The sequence below is a fragment of the Lolium perenne genome, chromosome 7, assembly GCF_019359855.2.
Source record: "Lolium perenne isolate Kyuss_39 chromosome 7, Kyuss_2.0, whole genome shotgun sequence".
Lineage (NCBI taxonomy): Eukaryota > Viridiplantae > Streptophyta > Magnoliopsida > Poales > Poaceae > Lolium > Lolium perenne.
The window spans coordinates 63,525,550-63,538,915 of record NC_067250.2 but is presented as its reverse complement, the minus strand read 5'-3'; the positions used below and the strand labels follow the sequence as shown (position 1 = coordinate 63,538,915).

Below are 13,366 nucleotides of genomic sequence, written 5' to 3'. Positions count from 1 at the left end.
ATAGTCCTTGCATATCGTGTGTAAATTGCTTACATAGATCTCATGATTATATGCTTGCCTTGTCTTGTTTCCATAATCAAAATGCTTCTATTTCCTCTACTGGTTTATTGACTAAAAATGTAGAGGAAACCGAACACTCTATGGATCAAGACACGATTTCAAATGGGGATTCAAGAATATCCTCATTATCATCCTCCGGTATGCACATGTGCCTTATGGCAAATGGATCAAATGTGGGGCCCCGAACTAGCTGTCCGAAACACCCGTTATGCATACACATTCACGATCCCATGATCAGTGTGTCGTGAAAGCATAACCGAACTGGTATCAAATACATCATCCATTACAGTACCGAATAAAAATATTACAACATGTCACCTGACCAATAATTACATAAGAGCCGCAATGGCAGGAGATCAACAATCACACAGCGGAAATACTTCATACGAAAGCGTTCGCATGGCCCAAATCATACCATAACCCTACAGGCAACTGACTGCGAAGACGTGCCTAGCTCGCATAGACGTCGTCAACTCCTTCTTCATCTGTCGAATTCCACCAAGTCTGGCCAAGTAAATAGCCAGGGACAAAGCCATGAGTACATTATGAATTGTACTCGCAAACCACCTTAGAGAGAAGTAAAGGATATGCAATTTGGCAGTAGCAAGGAATAGGCACTATTCTAGGGTTACAAGGAGCGAGAGATAGTTTCTCTCGAGAATGATGACATCTCTATATCTTTGTTGAAAAACTTTTTGTAAACAATTTTCATTTGAAGACTAGTAGGTAAGGGTGGCCCATTTTTCCTTTCCGGCCATCAGAATGACCAAAACAAATTTACCAACCTTCTCCTGTACCTCCCGGGTACATCTCCTTCAGTCCAACTGGTATTTTTTTCGTACCTCCCAGGTACTCTTCCAAAAATTCTTTTTGGAAAACTCTTTTATAAAAACAAAACTCCCTTTGATACTCAGCACTTCCTTTCCCACGTCCATTGCCGCGGACACGGCTATTCGAATAGATTTACACTCTGCAGAGGTTGTACACTTTACCCACAAGATCCGATAAATCCGCCGGGATCATCCCTGGTTCACCAAGCGTCAAAACGCGAGGCTCGGATAACCGATCGTAGTTTTTCGCTTGCTCACCTTAGCCTAAGACATGCCGAATGAGTTGTACCTCCCAACACCAGAGTCCGGGATGCCGTTTACCCAGGAGTTGCAAAGTCCCCAACACCCGACCCTCCGGAATGCCATCCAACCACTTAGGCATCATTCAATGGGAGCTCATAAGTTGTACCCCGCGTACCTAAAAAGGCAAATGGGTTGCGTCCCTTCTCATGGGAAGAACCCCGGTCGAAGCGTCCATGGTCGGACTGCCACTACACTTGCAGGACTCAAACTAAGGCGAGACAAACTACTACGCTACGCCCCGTCCCACTAAAGGGTAATGTGGTTGTACTGGCTAGGTCCGGTGATGTACTCAGTCAACAAAAGGTTTTCGAAAACAATTTTCTTCACTTCTCTTGCTCCAAGCAAGTCCTTTCTCCTCAAAAACATTTGTTCAAAACCACACTTGGGTAGGGCTACCCCATTCCAAGGTTTTCAAAACACTTCATTCTTGAAAACATTTTCACAAACCTTTTTAAAAAGGGCTCCCGACCTACTTGAAAAGCGGCGACAATGATGATAAGGTGTTAAGCACCGAATCGCTACCAGGATTGTCCAGTAGGTATCAATGAGGGGCAACACCCATAAGGTGGAATAATAAAACTCCGAGTGGCAATAACCACTCACATAAATAATAAAAGACATGCAATTTATAAACCTGTAATAATGCAAGAGTAAGACAATTAGGATAAGGTATGCATCAAGAGGTGGCTTGCCTTGATTGGCTATTTGTCCCTGGAGTTCATCTTCACGAACCATCTGCTCTTCCTTCCTCTTCGAAGTCCTCACCAAGATCCTCTCCTTCTCCGATAGCGTTCGCATTCTAACGTCGCAAAAGAAAAGGGAGAACAATCAACCCATAGCCATAGCATCAAACCATAAATCAACACACAATAGCAAACCACTAAATCAGAGACACTGAACATATCAATAATTATCACCTAGGGACAATTGGTTATTTTGCTAAAAATTCTCTACCTCACAACAAATCATAATCTACACAAGCAAGGGGGGGCTAATGACTTTTGAAAACGACCAGTAGGGTCTGGTGCCAAAGTTCATCACAAATCATTTTAAACAAAAACAACCCAATTTCCCTATGGGTAAAATGAACACTAGCATTAAATTAACCAGCCACTCCAGAATATTACACACAAATTTTATAAAGCTACAGAAATTGGATTCACTAAATTTAGGTTTTTTTTAAAACAATAGATATGATTTTTATAAAACCAGAAATAGCTTAGGAACCAAATAAATGGCCTAAATCTTTGTGTGGCTCAAAAAAATACATGCATCATACCTACTGGCAGGTATTAACATTTATAAATCACATGCACTGGAATCAAACACAAATAAGTTTTTAAATATTTTAGAACATTTTAATAAAGCAGAAACTAAAGCAATCCACTTTCAAGGCAGACAGAGATCAGAACATAACAAGCTAGTAACAAACATACAATAGATAGATACTGAACAATATGATCCACAAAAATTGGTTTGGCATTTTTCTGAGCTATAAAATAATTATCACAATTTATATACTAAAAATGTATCCTGTTTTGGTTATATAATCCCCAGAAATAAAATATCAGTCACAAAAATATTTCGTCTGATCTAGATGTACACTAGCATGGTATCTACCAGGGAAATTTTATTTTGTTGCAAAAGTATTTTTATTTTTCAAACAAAAATTCAAGAAAGGGCCTACTGGCCAGGTTTAGATTTTTAAACCATTCAGAAACTGTGAAGCTCCTGCAAGTGCAACCTATGCCAAAATAAAGGTATTGAGTTCTACTTTTCATCAAAATTGGTTTCACTCAAAAATGGTTCACACAATTATCACAATAAATAAAACACTCTAATAGCAACATTTCAGTAAAATAATAACCAGCACAAATATATAAGGGCAAAGCACATGCATGCAATACAGGGTGGTTAGGAATTTGTTTTGGAGTATTTAGAAATTTGAATCATGTCATTTTGTTGATCTGGGAATTTTTAGTGATTTAAAAGCTATGAATAGCTCTGCAGTTTATTAAATTTCCAGAAAAAGAAAAGGCAAGGGATTCGGCCGGATTGGCCAGATCCGAGCGGATCGAAGCGGGCCGACCCAGCAGCGTGCTCAGAGCATCCCCACTCGTTGGCGCTCCCCACGCCTAAATCCGGCGAAATTTTCGTCCGGATTGGAGGAAGATTTGGCGTGGGGAGCAGTATATTTCCAGTCGTGTGCTCCCCAAGCGGCGTTTTTCGGGGAAAAATAGGACGGCTCGGGGAATCCGGACGAAAGAGGAGACACGTGGGCGTGGGCGGTTGGTTTAGCTTCATCCGGAGTCCCCGAGCGCTCCCCGGGGGGCCGGGGATGTCGTGGGATCGCCGGATGGATTTAGGCCCAAATCCGGACGAAAACGAGGAACCGGGGGCGCGACTGGGCCGAATTACGCCGTCCGGATGGAAAAAACGCTCGCCGGGGGCCTGTTCGGGGGGACGAGTGGAGATGCTCTCAGGGTGGGAGGACGAGAAGAAAAGAAAAAAAAAACTGACCAACGGGCCGACCTCACAGGCTCTCACTTAAAACTGAAGGGGTATGCGACCCTAGGATCAAGATCTAACAGCATGAAATCTCTACAATGAATTAAACTAACTACTATCTGCTTTTCATTTCAAAAAAAAAAAAAACTACTATCTGCTTTAAAAAGTGTGCTCCAGCTAGCTACCTCACGTGCTAACCAAAACACGATCGAAACGCGATGCTGTTCGCGTCCAGAACGACGGCACTCGGAAAGCTCACCATGGTGCTCGGAGGTTAGGAGAACAACGCGGGACTGCGGAGGAGGCTCGGCTTGGTCTTCTCCTCTGCGCAGGCGGGCTCACGGTTGGAAGCAAGGTCGGAGGAGATCTTGGCGGCGGGACGGAGCAGCCTGAGTGCGCTCGACAACGGCGACCGGGATGAGGCAGAGGCGCCGCGCGGACGGAGGCTCACCGTGGTCGTCCGGGAAGGCGGAGAGGTCACGGGGGAGGGCTCTGCTTCTCGTGGCGACGCAGCAGGCCGCATCGGGTGCGCCGAAGGGCTCACTGACGCCGACACGGACAGCGACAGGGTCGACGGCGCTGCAGACGAACACGACGACGCCAGCCTCCATGACCGTTCCTGGAAAAAAAAATATATGGGAGCCGGGTGAGGTGAGATAAAGGAAGAGAAGGACGGAGACGCAGAGGGATAGAGCGGATGGGTCGGAGGCGATTTGCAGCCACGGCCACGACGAGAAAAGACGGCGCTGCGCGTCTGCGCGACGGGGAAGGAAGGAAAGGGCTGAGGGCTCACCGCAGGGCGTTGGCGGGCGACGTAGGGGACGCGGGAGCCGCGTCGCGCAAACTCGACTCGGCCGACATGGACGAGCTTGACAGCTTTCGGACGAAGGCGAAGACGTCGGCGTCAGAGACGGTCTGCCACGGATGGGCTCGACGACGATCTCCGCGGAGGGGAGGCGGGGCTCACCGGGGAAGACGTGCAGATGAAGTCGATGACGCGGAGGTCTAGCTGATGCAGGGGCTCGACGCAGACGTGCAGACCAGGCCCAGATGAAGATACGTACGTCGACGTCTGCGGTGTTGCAGACGAACGCGGCCAGATCGGCGGCTTTGAGCGCTCCTGGACAGTGATGGGGGCTGGTTAGTGGTGCAAAAAGAAGAGGAAAACTTGGAGGCTGAGAGAGGGAACCGAGGGAGACGGCAACGTCGCGCATGGCGGTCACGCATGCGGCAACTCGGCTCGGCCCTCTCGCCGAGTTCCGGAGATGGGAGAAACAGGGATCCATCCCTGGAGTTTCTGAGAGGAGGAGGAGGAGAGTGGGTTGGTTTGGATAGGAAGGAGAGGCTTAGGGTCGGGTTTTAAGAGTGGAGAAATGGTGCACGGTGAACATAGACCATGGGGATGGAGGAGGTGTCCACCGGCCGGCCATTGGTCGAAGGGGCGGTGCTGGGGCGTTCCTGAGCGCGTTGGATAGCGGTTTGGAGTTTAGCCGTTGCCCTGGCGTTGCTTGGAGGCTAAAGATGCGCGAGTGGTCACTCAAGTCGAGAGGGCGCTCGATGAAATGTCTCGTCAAAACCGGCGTCCAAGGTGGTGCTCTGATGGCGGGAAAAAAAAAGCTAAGCCATCAAAGGAGACATGCTGGTGTAGTGCACCATGGCTGTGCGTGATCAAAAATGACCGGGAAATGCCGTGCGATACGCCGGCGTGTACTGAGTGACGTAGTCACCACGGGTTTGGGGGGGGGGGGGGGCTGGCGAGTTGTGGTGCCGGTCATTAAGCAAGGAGATGTCGGGGAGGCGTGCGGTGGTGCTCGGGATGGAAGTGGTCAGATGGACAGTGAGCTAGCGCAGAGAGAGAGCTGGAGCAAGATGTGCTCAACATTGCCCCGGCCAAGCTCAGATTTCCAAGGGGAAACTGCCAAAGTGTGCGCTGTGCACGGTGGTGTTGTCGTCCAGAAAAGAGAGGGAGTGCATGAGAGTTTAGAGTAGGGGTCATAGGTGTAGCTCCCAAAGTTTAAGAGAGGTTGGGGAAGAGAATGGACGATCATGCATGTGCTGCTCAAATTTTGGATTAGAGTATTAATCAATGCCTTTCCAAGCACTTGTAGGGCATACTGGTTCAGAAATGGTGGTGGTAATGATAACCTTTCAAAAAAATTGATTTGATATGGATTGATCACCGTCTGTGATTAAATCCAAATTTTTGCAAAATTCAATTGTATAGCTTTTGAATTTTTTTGAAAGAGATAAGATGGTGTTTTGATTTTTTCTTCTTTTAAGTAACGGTCTACCCGCATGACACTCGCATGGTAGGTTTTCGAGTTTCTCACAAAATAATGGATGCAAGAAAATACAGAAATTGGCATATGTACCGTTAACATGCATCTTCTAAACACAATAGAATAAACGAAATAATTTTCAAGAAATTTTTTTTGAGTGAAAATGGGATGATATAACATATCAATCACATTCCCCGTTTTATTTGAGAAAATATTTTGAAACCCTTAAAATAGATTTGTTGTCAAATAGGGAAGAAAATAGGATTTTAGAGTTTGAGTTATTTGGAGGAAAACACTGGAAAAATATTATTTAAAAAAAAAGTTTGAAAGTACTTTGTAAGAATATCCCCAGTGGCCATAATATAAAAGGACGTGTTTTAGCTAGCTTGGGCTATATGCCCACTAGTAGATCATAGCTACACACAAACAACTCAATCAAAGTCATAGAGATGCACAAGGTCAACTCATCACACATAGTCAACAAGGTTAATACAAATAAGATACAAACATTCAAACCTATGTTGAACAAGTGACAAATAATGATCATGCCAAAATAAGGTTCGAAAAAGGTTTTAAATAATTAAGCAATGCTTTTTGCAAGATTTTTCTGGAAACAGTGGAGACATGAATATCTCCTTATTTTTGTAGCTTTTTTAAAAGTGTTTGAAATCAATTTGTAAAAGTTTGTAAAATGAGGTTTTGCAATATAGTAGGGTCATACCACTGGTAGATCCCTATAGTTAATAACTACTTAGTTTGGAAAAACCTTTGTGTCAAAATAAATTTTGGCTTATTGTTTAGTAAAGTTAAAACACTTGAAACAAGAGAAGTTGCCAAGATAACACCATTGCCAAATAATATTCTATTATTTTGACATGATCACTAAGGCACATGAATTGTGTTGGTTCACAATCTTGTTCAATAATCACCTCAAACATATAAGATTAATACATCAAACAAGACAAACCGGCAAGAAACACAATTTCAAGAGGTTAAGACAAAAAGTTTTTGTTGGCCCTGATTTTCGCACTACTAAATTCTGCTTAAACAAGGTTATAAGAGTTGGGGTGTTACATCAAAGGTATCTCCTACTTTGACTCCTAACACATCCTCTAATGATGAGAGTGATGATGATGATAATGATGAAGAATATAATACTTTGTTGCATGATATGGGGATGGTATATGCTTCTCTTCATGGCAATAAAGAAGCTCGTGCTAATCTCGAACACTCTATGGAAACCCTGAATAAATACAAGGAAACCATAGTGGAGTTAGAATCTCATATTGAAAATAGGAGACTAAGAATTGTTCTCCTCAAGCAAGAGTTAAAAGATGAGAAGCATACTAACTCTATGCTTACACAAAAATTTGAATCCTATGAGCTTGAAAATGAAAAATATATTGTTGATGCTTGTGCTACTAACTCTACTTCTTGTTAAGCATCTATCTTAAAGGAGAATGTTGAGCTAAGGGCTCAACTTGATTGGCTAACTAGCAATTGTAGGGAATTGGAAGAAAGCAATAAAACGCTCTCGCACTCTCTTGAGGATCTCCTAACCTCCTATGATGGGCTAAAGTTAGCTCAACTCAAAATGCTATTTTTCCATGTGCTAGTCCTAGTAATCCATCTAGTCCAACTAGTGATACACCTTGTGTTGGATTACTTGCTTCTCCTTGTTGCTCTAACAATGAAGCTTCTACTTCCTCTAGTACTTGTATTTCTACTAACCATGTAGAGGAAATAAAAGAGCTCGAGGCCCAAGTCCTTTCTTTCAAGAAAGACTTGGAAAAGCGTCATGAATGGAAATCCGTACTTGACAAGATGTTGAGTATGAAAAAATTTCCCAATGACAAGAGTGGACTTGGATTCAACTCCAATAACAAGAACAAGTCCAAGAGCAAGAGCAACAAGAAGAAGGGCCAAGACAAATTCAAGGATTCGACCAAGATTGTTTGCTTCAAGTGCAAGGTAGAAGGGCATCATGGTAGATCATGCCCATTGAAGAAGAAGAAGCACTTAAGTGAGAAACAACAAGGGAAACGGCCACAAGGTCAAGCTCAAGCTCAAACTCGACCTCAAGTTGAAGATAGGCCACTTCCCAAGAAGAATCAAGATATTGTTCCCCAAGAGAAGAAATCAATAAAGAAGAAAAAGGGGAACACTTGCTACTTATGCCTTGAGAAGGGGCATCTTGCTTCTTCATGCTTAGGTGGTATCTTATCTAACCCTATAATTGTTGATGATGATTATTCTCTAGGGAAGGATAAGGATGGCAATGTGTTTGCCAAGTTTGTTGGAACTCAAAGTGGTTTCAAGAAAAGAACCATTTGGGTTGCCAAGCCTATTGTGACTAACCTCTTAGGACCCAACTTGGTTGGGGACCAACAAGCTCAAATTTGATCAATAGGTGTATGCGGAGGGTATTGGAGACTTGGCTACTTCATGAAGAATTAAGGGATCTTCATATATTATATTTTTATCAAGCCAAGTCATAAGGATTATTATCTATATCTTATATCCAATGTTCCTCTTTGCGGTAACTTATACTTCAACTCATATTTATTGTAAGTTACTTGCCCCTTTGCATGTTTGGTTTTGTACCAAATATGTGTTTGTATGTGTTGTGTCTTACTTGCCTATCTTGTGTATTCAAGTATGTTTGTTTGACTCATCATATACTTGTGTATTGTTTTTAGCCTAATGCATCTTGATGACATCTTATTTGGCTCTCTTTGAGTGATTAATGGAACATCCCATTTTGGGGGAGTGATATGCATTGTGCATCTCTCTTTCTTTAAAATGTGTGTATATGGGTACCACCACTTAGTATTGATATTGCAAGATTATCTAGTCACTATGTGGTGTGTCATACTCATGAGAAATTCAAATTCTAATGTCCACTAATCATCTCTAGTCGAATTTTAATTGCCTCTTGATTAGAAGAAATGTTTTATCACATTATGGGGGAGTAATATGTTTTGTACCTGTCACAAGCCTAGAAAATGTGAACATATGAGGTTATGCCACTTAGAGTTGATGCTCTTAATTATCTTGTTCCTAAGTGGCATTGTTGCTCAAACAAGCCTACACTTTTATTAAAAATATTTTACTGCTCATCTTGTTTGAGTAAGAAATTCTTGGTACGGTTTTCCTCAAATACATATCTCTATATCTTATTTGGGATACCGTTTGCTTCAAGCTATTCTAATCATTGACGTGCGTGATTGTTTGACTAGTTGAAGCTATCAAGAATCTTGATCCGTGCATAGTGCTTAATTCTATATACTTATCCTATGCCTTTTATTGTGAAATTGATCCTTACTATCATTGTCAATACACCACCAGAAATTATTTACAATATACTCATTGTCTTTGACAATTGATAACCTTTATGTGGTTGAATTTATGGATCATCTTTACCTTGGATTGCTTCGTATTGCCTTATTTTATTTCCAACAAATCCTTGTTGCTCCCATGTGTCTTCCTTGTACCTTTGAAAAATCTTTTGATAAATTCTCTTGATTCATATCAAGTATTTGTTTTGGAAGACAAACCTTTTCTTTACGGTACATTGTGCCATTGTGAAAAGTGTAGAGGGTTTGGTTTATTTGTTCGAACCTTGCTCTTTTGGGAGTTTTGCTATCTCATTCCTTCTTCTATGCTTTATTTGTTTAATGAGATAAATCTTTGAGCATGTTTTCTTTATTTCATCCTTTATGCTCAATGGTTTCTTCTTAGTTCATTTGTTGAAATTTGTTGAACAAATCTTTTGTGATTTGCTTCTTTGATATAATTTGGACAACAAATTTGTTTGGTCACACCTTTATGCCTTCTTGTATTCATTTGGCGTGTTTGCCCAAAGTGTGTCTTTCTTGGATCTTTAAAAGTCTTTGTGCATGCTCATATGTAATCTGTTTATATTTGTAGCATGCTTGCTTTCTTTGATCCATTATATAGGATATACTCCATCAAATCCTAAATGGCTAAGATGTGCATGAAATTCAAATTTCATCTAAATATGCACATATTTATATGGAGTGTGTCCTATATATTGTGGTTAGTCTAACCATGTTGGACCCAATAAGTTTGGGAACCAAGATGTACTTGAATGATGTTTTAGGTACATTGGAGATGCAATGGAGGCTTGTCTCATCTATAAGGAAGGTGTTGTCACCATGTGAGAATTGAAGACGTGCCTAGCTCGCATAGACGTCGTCAACTCCTTCTTCATCTGTCGAATTCCACCAAGTCTGGCCAAGTAAATAGCCAGGGACAAAGCCATGAGTACATTATGAATTGTACTCGCAAACCACCTTAGAGAGAAGTAAAGGATATGCAATTTGGCAGTAGCAAGGAATAGGCACTATTCTAGGGTTACAAGGAGCGAGAGATAGTTTCTCTCGAGAATGATGACATCTCTATATCTTTGTTGAAAAACTTTTTGTAAACAATTTTCATTTGAAGACTAGTAGGTAAGGGTGACCCATTTTTCCTTTCCGGCCATCAGAATGACCAAAACAAATTTACCAACCTTCTCCTGTACCTCCCGGGTACATCTCCTTCAGTCCAACTGGTATTTTTTTCGTACCTCCCAGGTACTCTTCCAAAAATTCTTTTTGGAAAACTCTTTTATAAAAACAAAACTCCCTTTGATACTCAGCACTTCCTTTCCCACGTCCATTGCCGCGGACACGGCTATTCGAATAGATTTACACTCTGCAGAGATTGTACACTTTACCCACAAGATCCGATAAATCCGCCGGGATCATCCCTGGTTCACCAAGCGTCAAAACGCGAGGCTCGGATAACCGATCGTAGTTTTTCGCTTGCTCACCTTAGCCTAAGACATGCCGAATGAGTTGTACCTCCCAACACCAGAGTCCGGGATGCCTGAAAGGATCGTATGCCGCACCTAGAGGGGGGGGGGTGAATAGGTGCTAACCAATTTTTAGTTCTTTTTCAATTTAGGCTTGACACAAAAGGTAAATTCTCTAGATATGCAACTAAGTGAATTTACCTATATGACAAGGCTAGCAACTAAGCAAGATATAGCTAAGCAATATAGAGATAGAATAGGATAGAGGTAACCGAGAGTGGAGCACGCGATGACACGGAGATGATTCCCGTAGTTCCCTTCCTTTGCAAGAAGGTACGTCTACGTTTGGAGGAGTGTGGTTGCTACGAAAGCCAAACCAACAGCCATGAAGGCTTCACTCAGATCTCCGGTGAGCAACGCCACGAAGGCCTAGCCCACTTCCACTAAGGGATTTCCTCGAGGCGGAAACCGGGCCTTTACAAGGTTCTTGGGGCACACATCCACAACCAAATTGGAGGCTCCCAAATCTGTTACAACACAACAATCAACAACAATACATCAACACAAATCAACTAGGGAACCAAATAGGAACACTAGCATGAGATCCCTCAAACAAGAGAGGGGGAAATGAAGAACGCTTCGGTGAGGATGTAGATCGGTGTCTTCTCCTTCGAATCTCCAAAGATCAAGAGCTTTGGTTGGGGGAGGAAGGAGATCTTGCAAATCTTGAGTTTCTTGAGGTGGCTCTAATGGAGGTGGCTTGGCAGATTTCTTGTGTAATGATTGAGCAAGCAACCAAGGTAGAAGAAGGGGGGTATTTATACCTCCCCTCAAAATTGAGCCGTTGCAGCTTCCGGGGGGCCGGATATTCCGGCCTAAGTAAGGGCCGGATAATGCCCGGATAATCCGGCCTTCGGGACAAAACCGTGACTTTATCCGGCCAAATATCCGCCCCTATGCCAGACTTGTTTTTCGTTCAGTCCTTAGCCAAATTCGAGGGGGCCGGATATTTCCAAAATATCCGGCCCGGATATTCCGGCCCTGGTACAATACCAGGACAATATCCGGGCAAATGTCCGGCCCCCATACTGCGCTGCTTTTCCCTCGAAGACTTAGCCAAAATTAGGGGGCCGGATATTTCAACAATATCCGGCCCGGATTATCCGGCCTGGCCATCTTTTGTTGTTAACTTTTGACAGACCGACCAAAACCAACACACATAAATATGAGTCTATGTAAACCCTGTACCACTTAAACAAACATTAGTGTATCACATATATTGACATCAAACACACAAAACATAATGTGAGAGATGTTCTTTCAATCTCCCCCTTTTTGGTGTTTGATGACAATATATGGATTTGCAAGGGAATCACTATAGAGACAAGCATGATGGCAAAACATAGAGGCACTCCCCCTACATGTGTGCATATAAGTAATTTTCATTTGAATACAAATACACAACACATAGGAGTATGGTGCCTCAACACAAGAGATATCCATCATGAGCTCTAACAATAGACATTGACACATATGAAGTTGAGATAGCATGCAAGAAATCATACCCATGTGTAGATATATAATGCGGAGATATAGCATCACACATAATGTAATATCCTTGATCTCAACAAATAGAAATCCGAAAACCATAACAATGTCTCACACCACATAGCACATAGTTTTGAACGGCACACAAACAAACCAAATAGTTCAAATAAGAGGGAACACAAGCAATATAAGAATGATAAACGCATATGCTTGTGCCCAAACCATGCAAATCCCCGAGAATCCTAATAGAACACTTCTCCCCCTTTGGCATCGAGACGCCAAAAAGGGGACAAGCGCGATGCTACACGTCCCATGGGAATCACTCGGAGGCTTCTTCATCATCGGACTGGTATGCCGCTTCCTCTTCTTCCTCATCAGTGTCAGATGCATCCGGAGAGCGGCGAGAGGTGTTGGACCTTTGAAGGCAATCATCAAGATCACTCCATGGAACCTGTGCAGAGTGCCATCCACTGTAACCCTGGTGAGCTGGAGGCTGAGGCGGGGGACCTTGATCACCACTGAGCTTGTGTAGAATAACCGCCTGAGTATGCTTAATCTCAGAACGCTCTCGGCTAGCTGCATAGTTCTCCTTATGGATCTCAATGTTCATGCAAAGGATGTGACGCTGAAACCAACTAAGCCAGCTCACTTGCTTCCTCATAGCCGGGACATCAGGATGACGAGCAGGAGCAAAACCACTAGAACGAGCATCACCCATGAAAGTGTCAGGTGCAGGAACAGCTGAAGAGACTGGCTTAAGCCTGTAGGCCTTCTTGACATTGTGCTTCACAAGAGGATACCCACTCAAGTCTTCACCACTCACAGCCACAGAGTTGTTGATGAGAAGCTGAATGTAGGGTGCATAGGGTATGGTGGTCCGGGAGACCATGGCATCATGGATCTCATGGAAGATAAAGTCCATGATATCAAGAGTGTAGTTCCGTTCCTCATTAGGCTCACGAGCACACTTATAGCTGAGGTGCATAAGGTCCACAAGGGCTCCCCGGAGAGCATCATTG

The 13,366-nt window shown here is 43.0% G+C and overlaps 1 protein-coding gene across 2 annotated transcripts; it reads right to left on the bottom strand.

Annotated features, from left to right (window-relative positions):
• Positions 1-235: 235 nt before the first annotated feature.
• LOC127313124 (uncharacterized) lies at positions 236-5,015 on the bottom strand. Of its 2 annotated transcripts, XR_011748569.1 has the most exons (3): positions 4,495-5,015; positions 3,961-4,320; positions 236-1,992 (listed from the first exon to the last, which is right to left on the bottom strand). XR_011748569.1 is itself a non-coding variant. In XM_051343666.2 (2 exons), the coding sequence occupies exons 1-2, from the start codon at positions 4,985-4,987 to the stop codon at positions 4,040-4,042; spliced, it is 774 nt and encodes a 257-aa protein (XP_051199626.1). In that variant the 5' UTR covers positions 4,988-5,015; the 3' UTR covers positions 3,848-4,039. The 2 variants fall into 2 exon arrangements, 1 of the variants encoding a protein (XP_051199626.1); XM_051343666.2 differs by lacking the exon at positions 236-1,992 and having other exon boundaries at positions 3,848-4,320.
• Between the last annotated feature and the right edge of the window lie 8,351 nt (positions 5,016-13,366).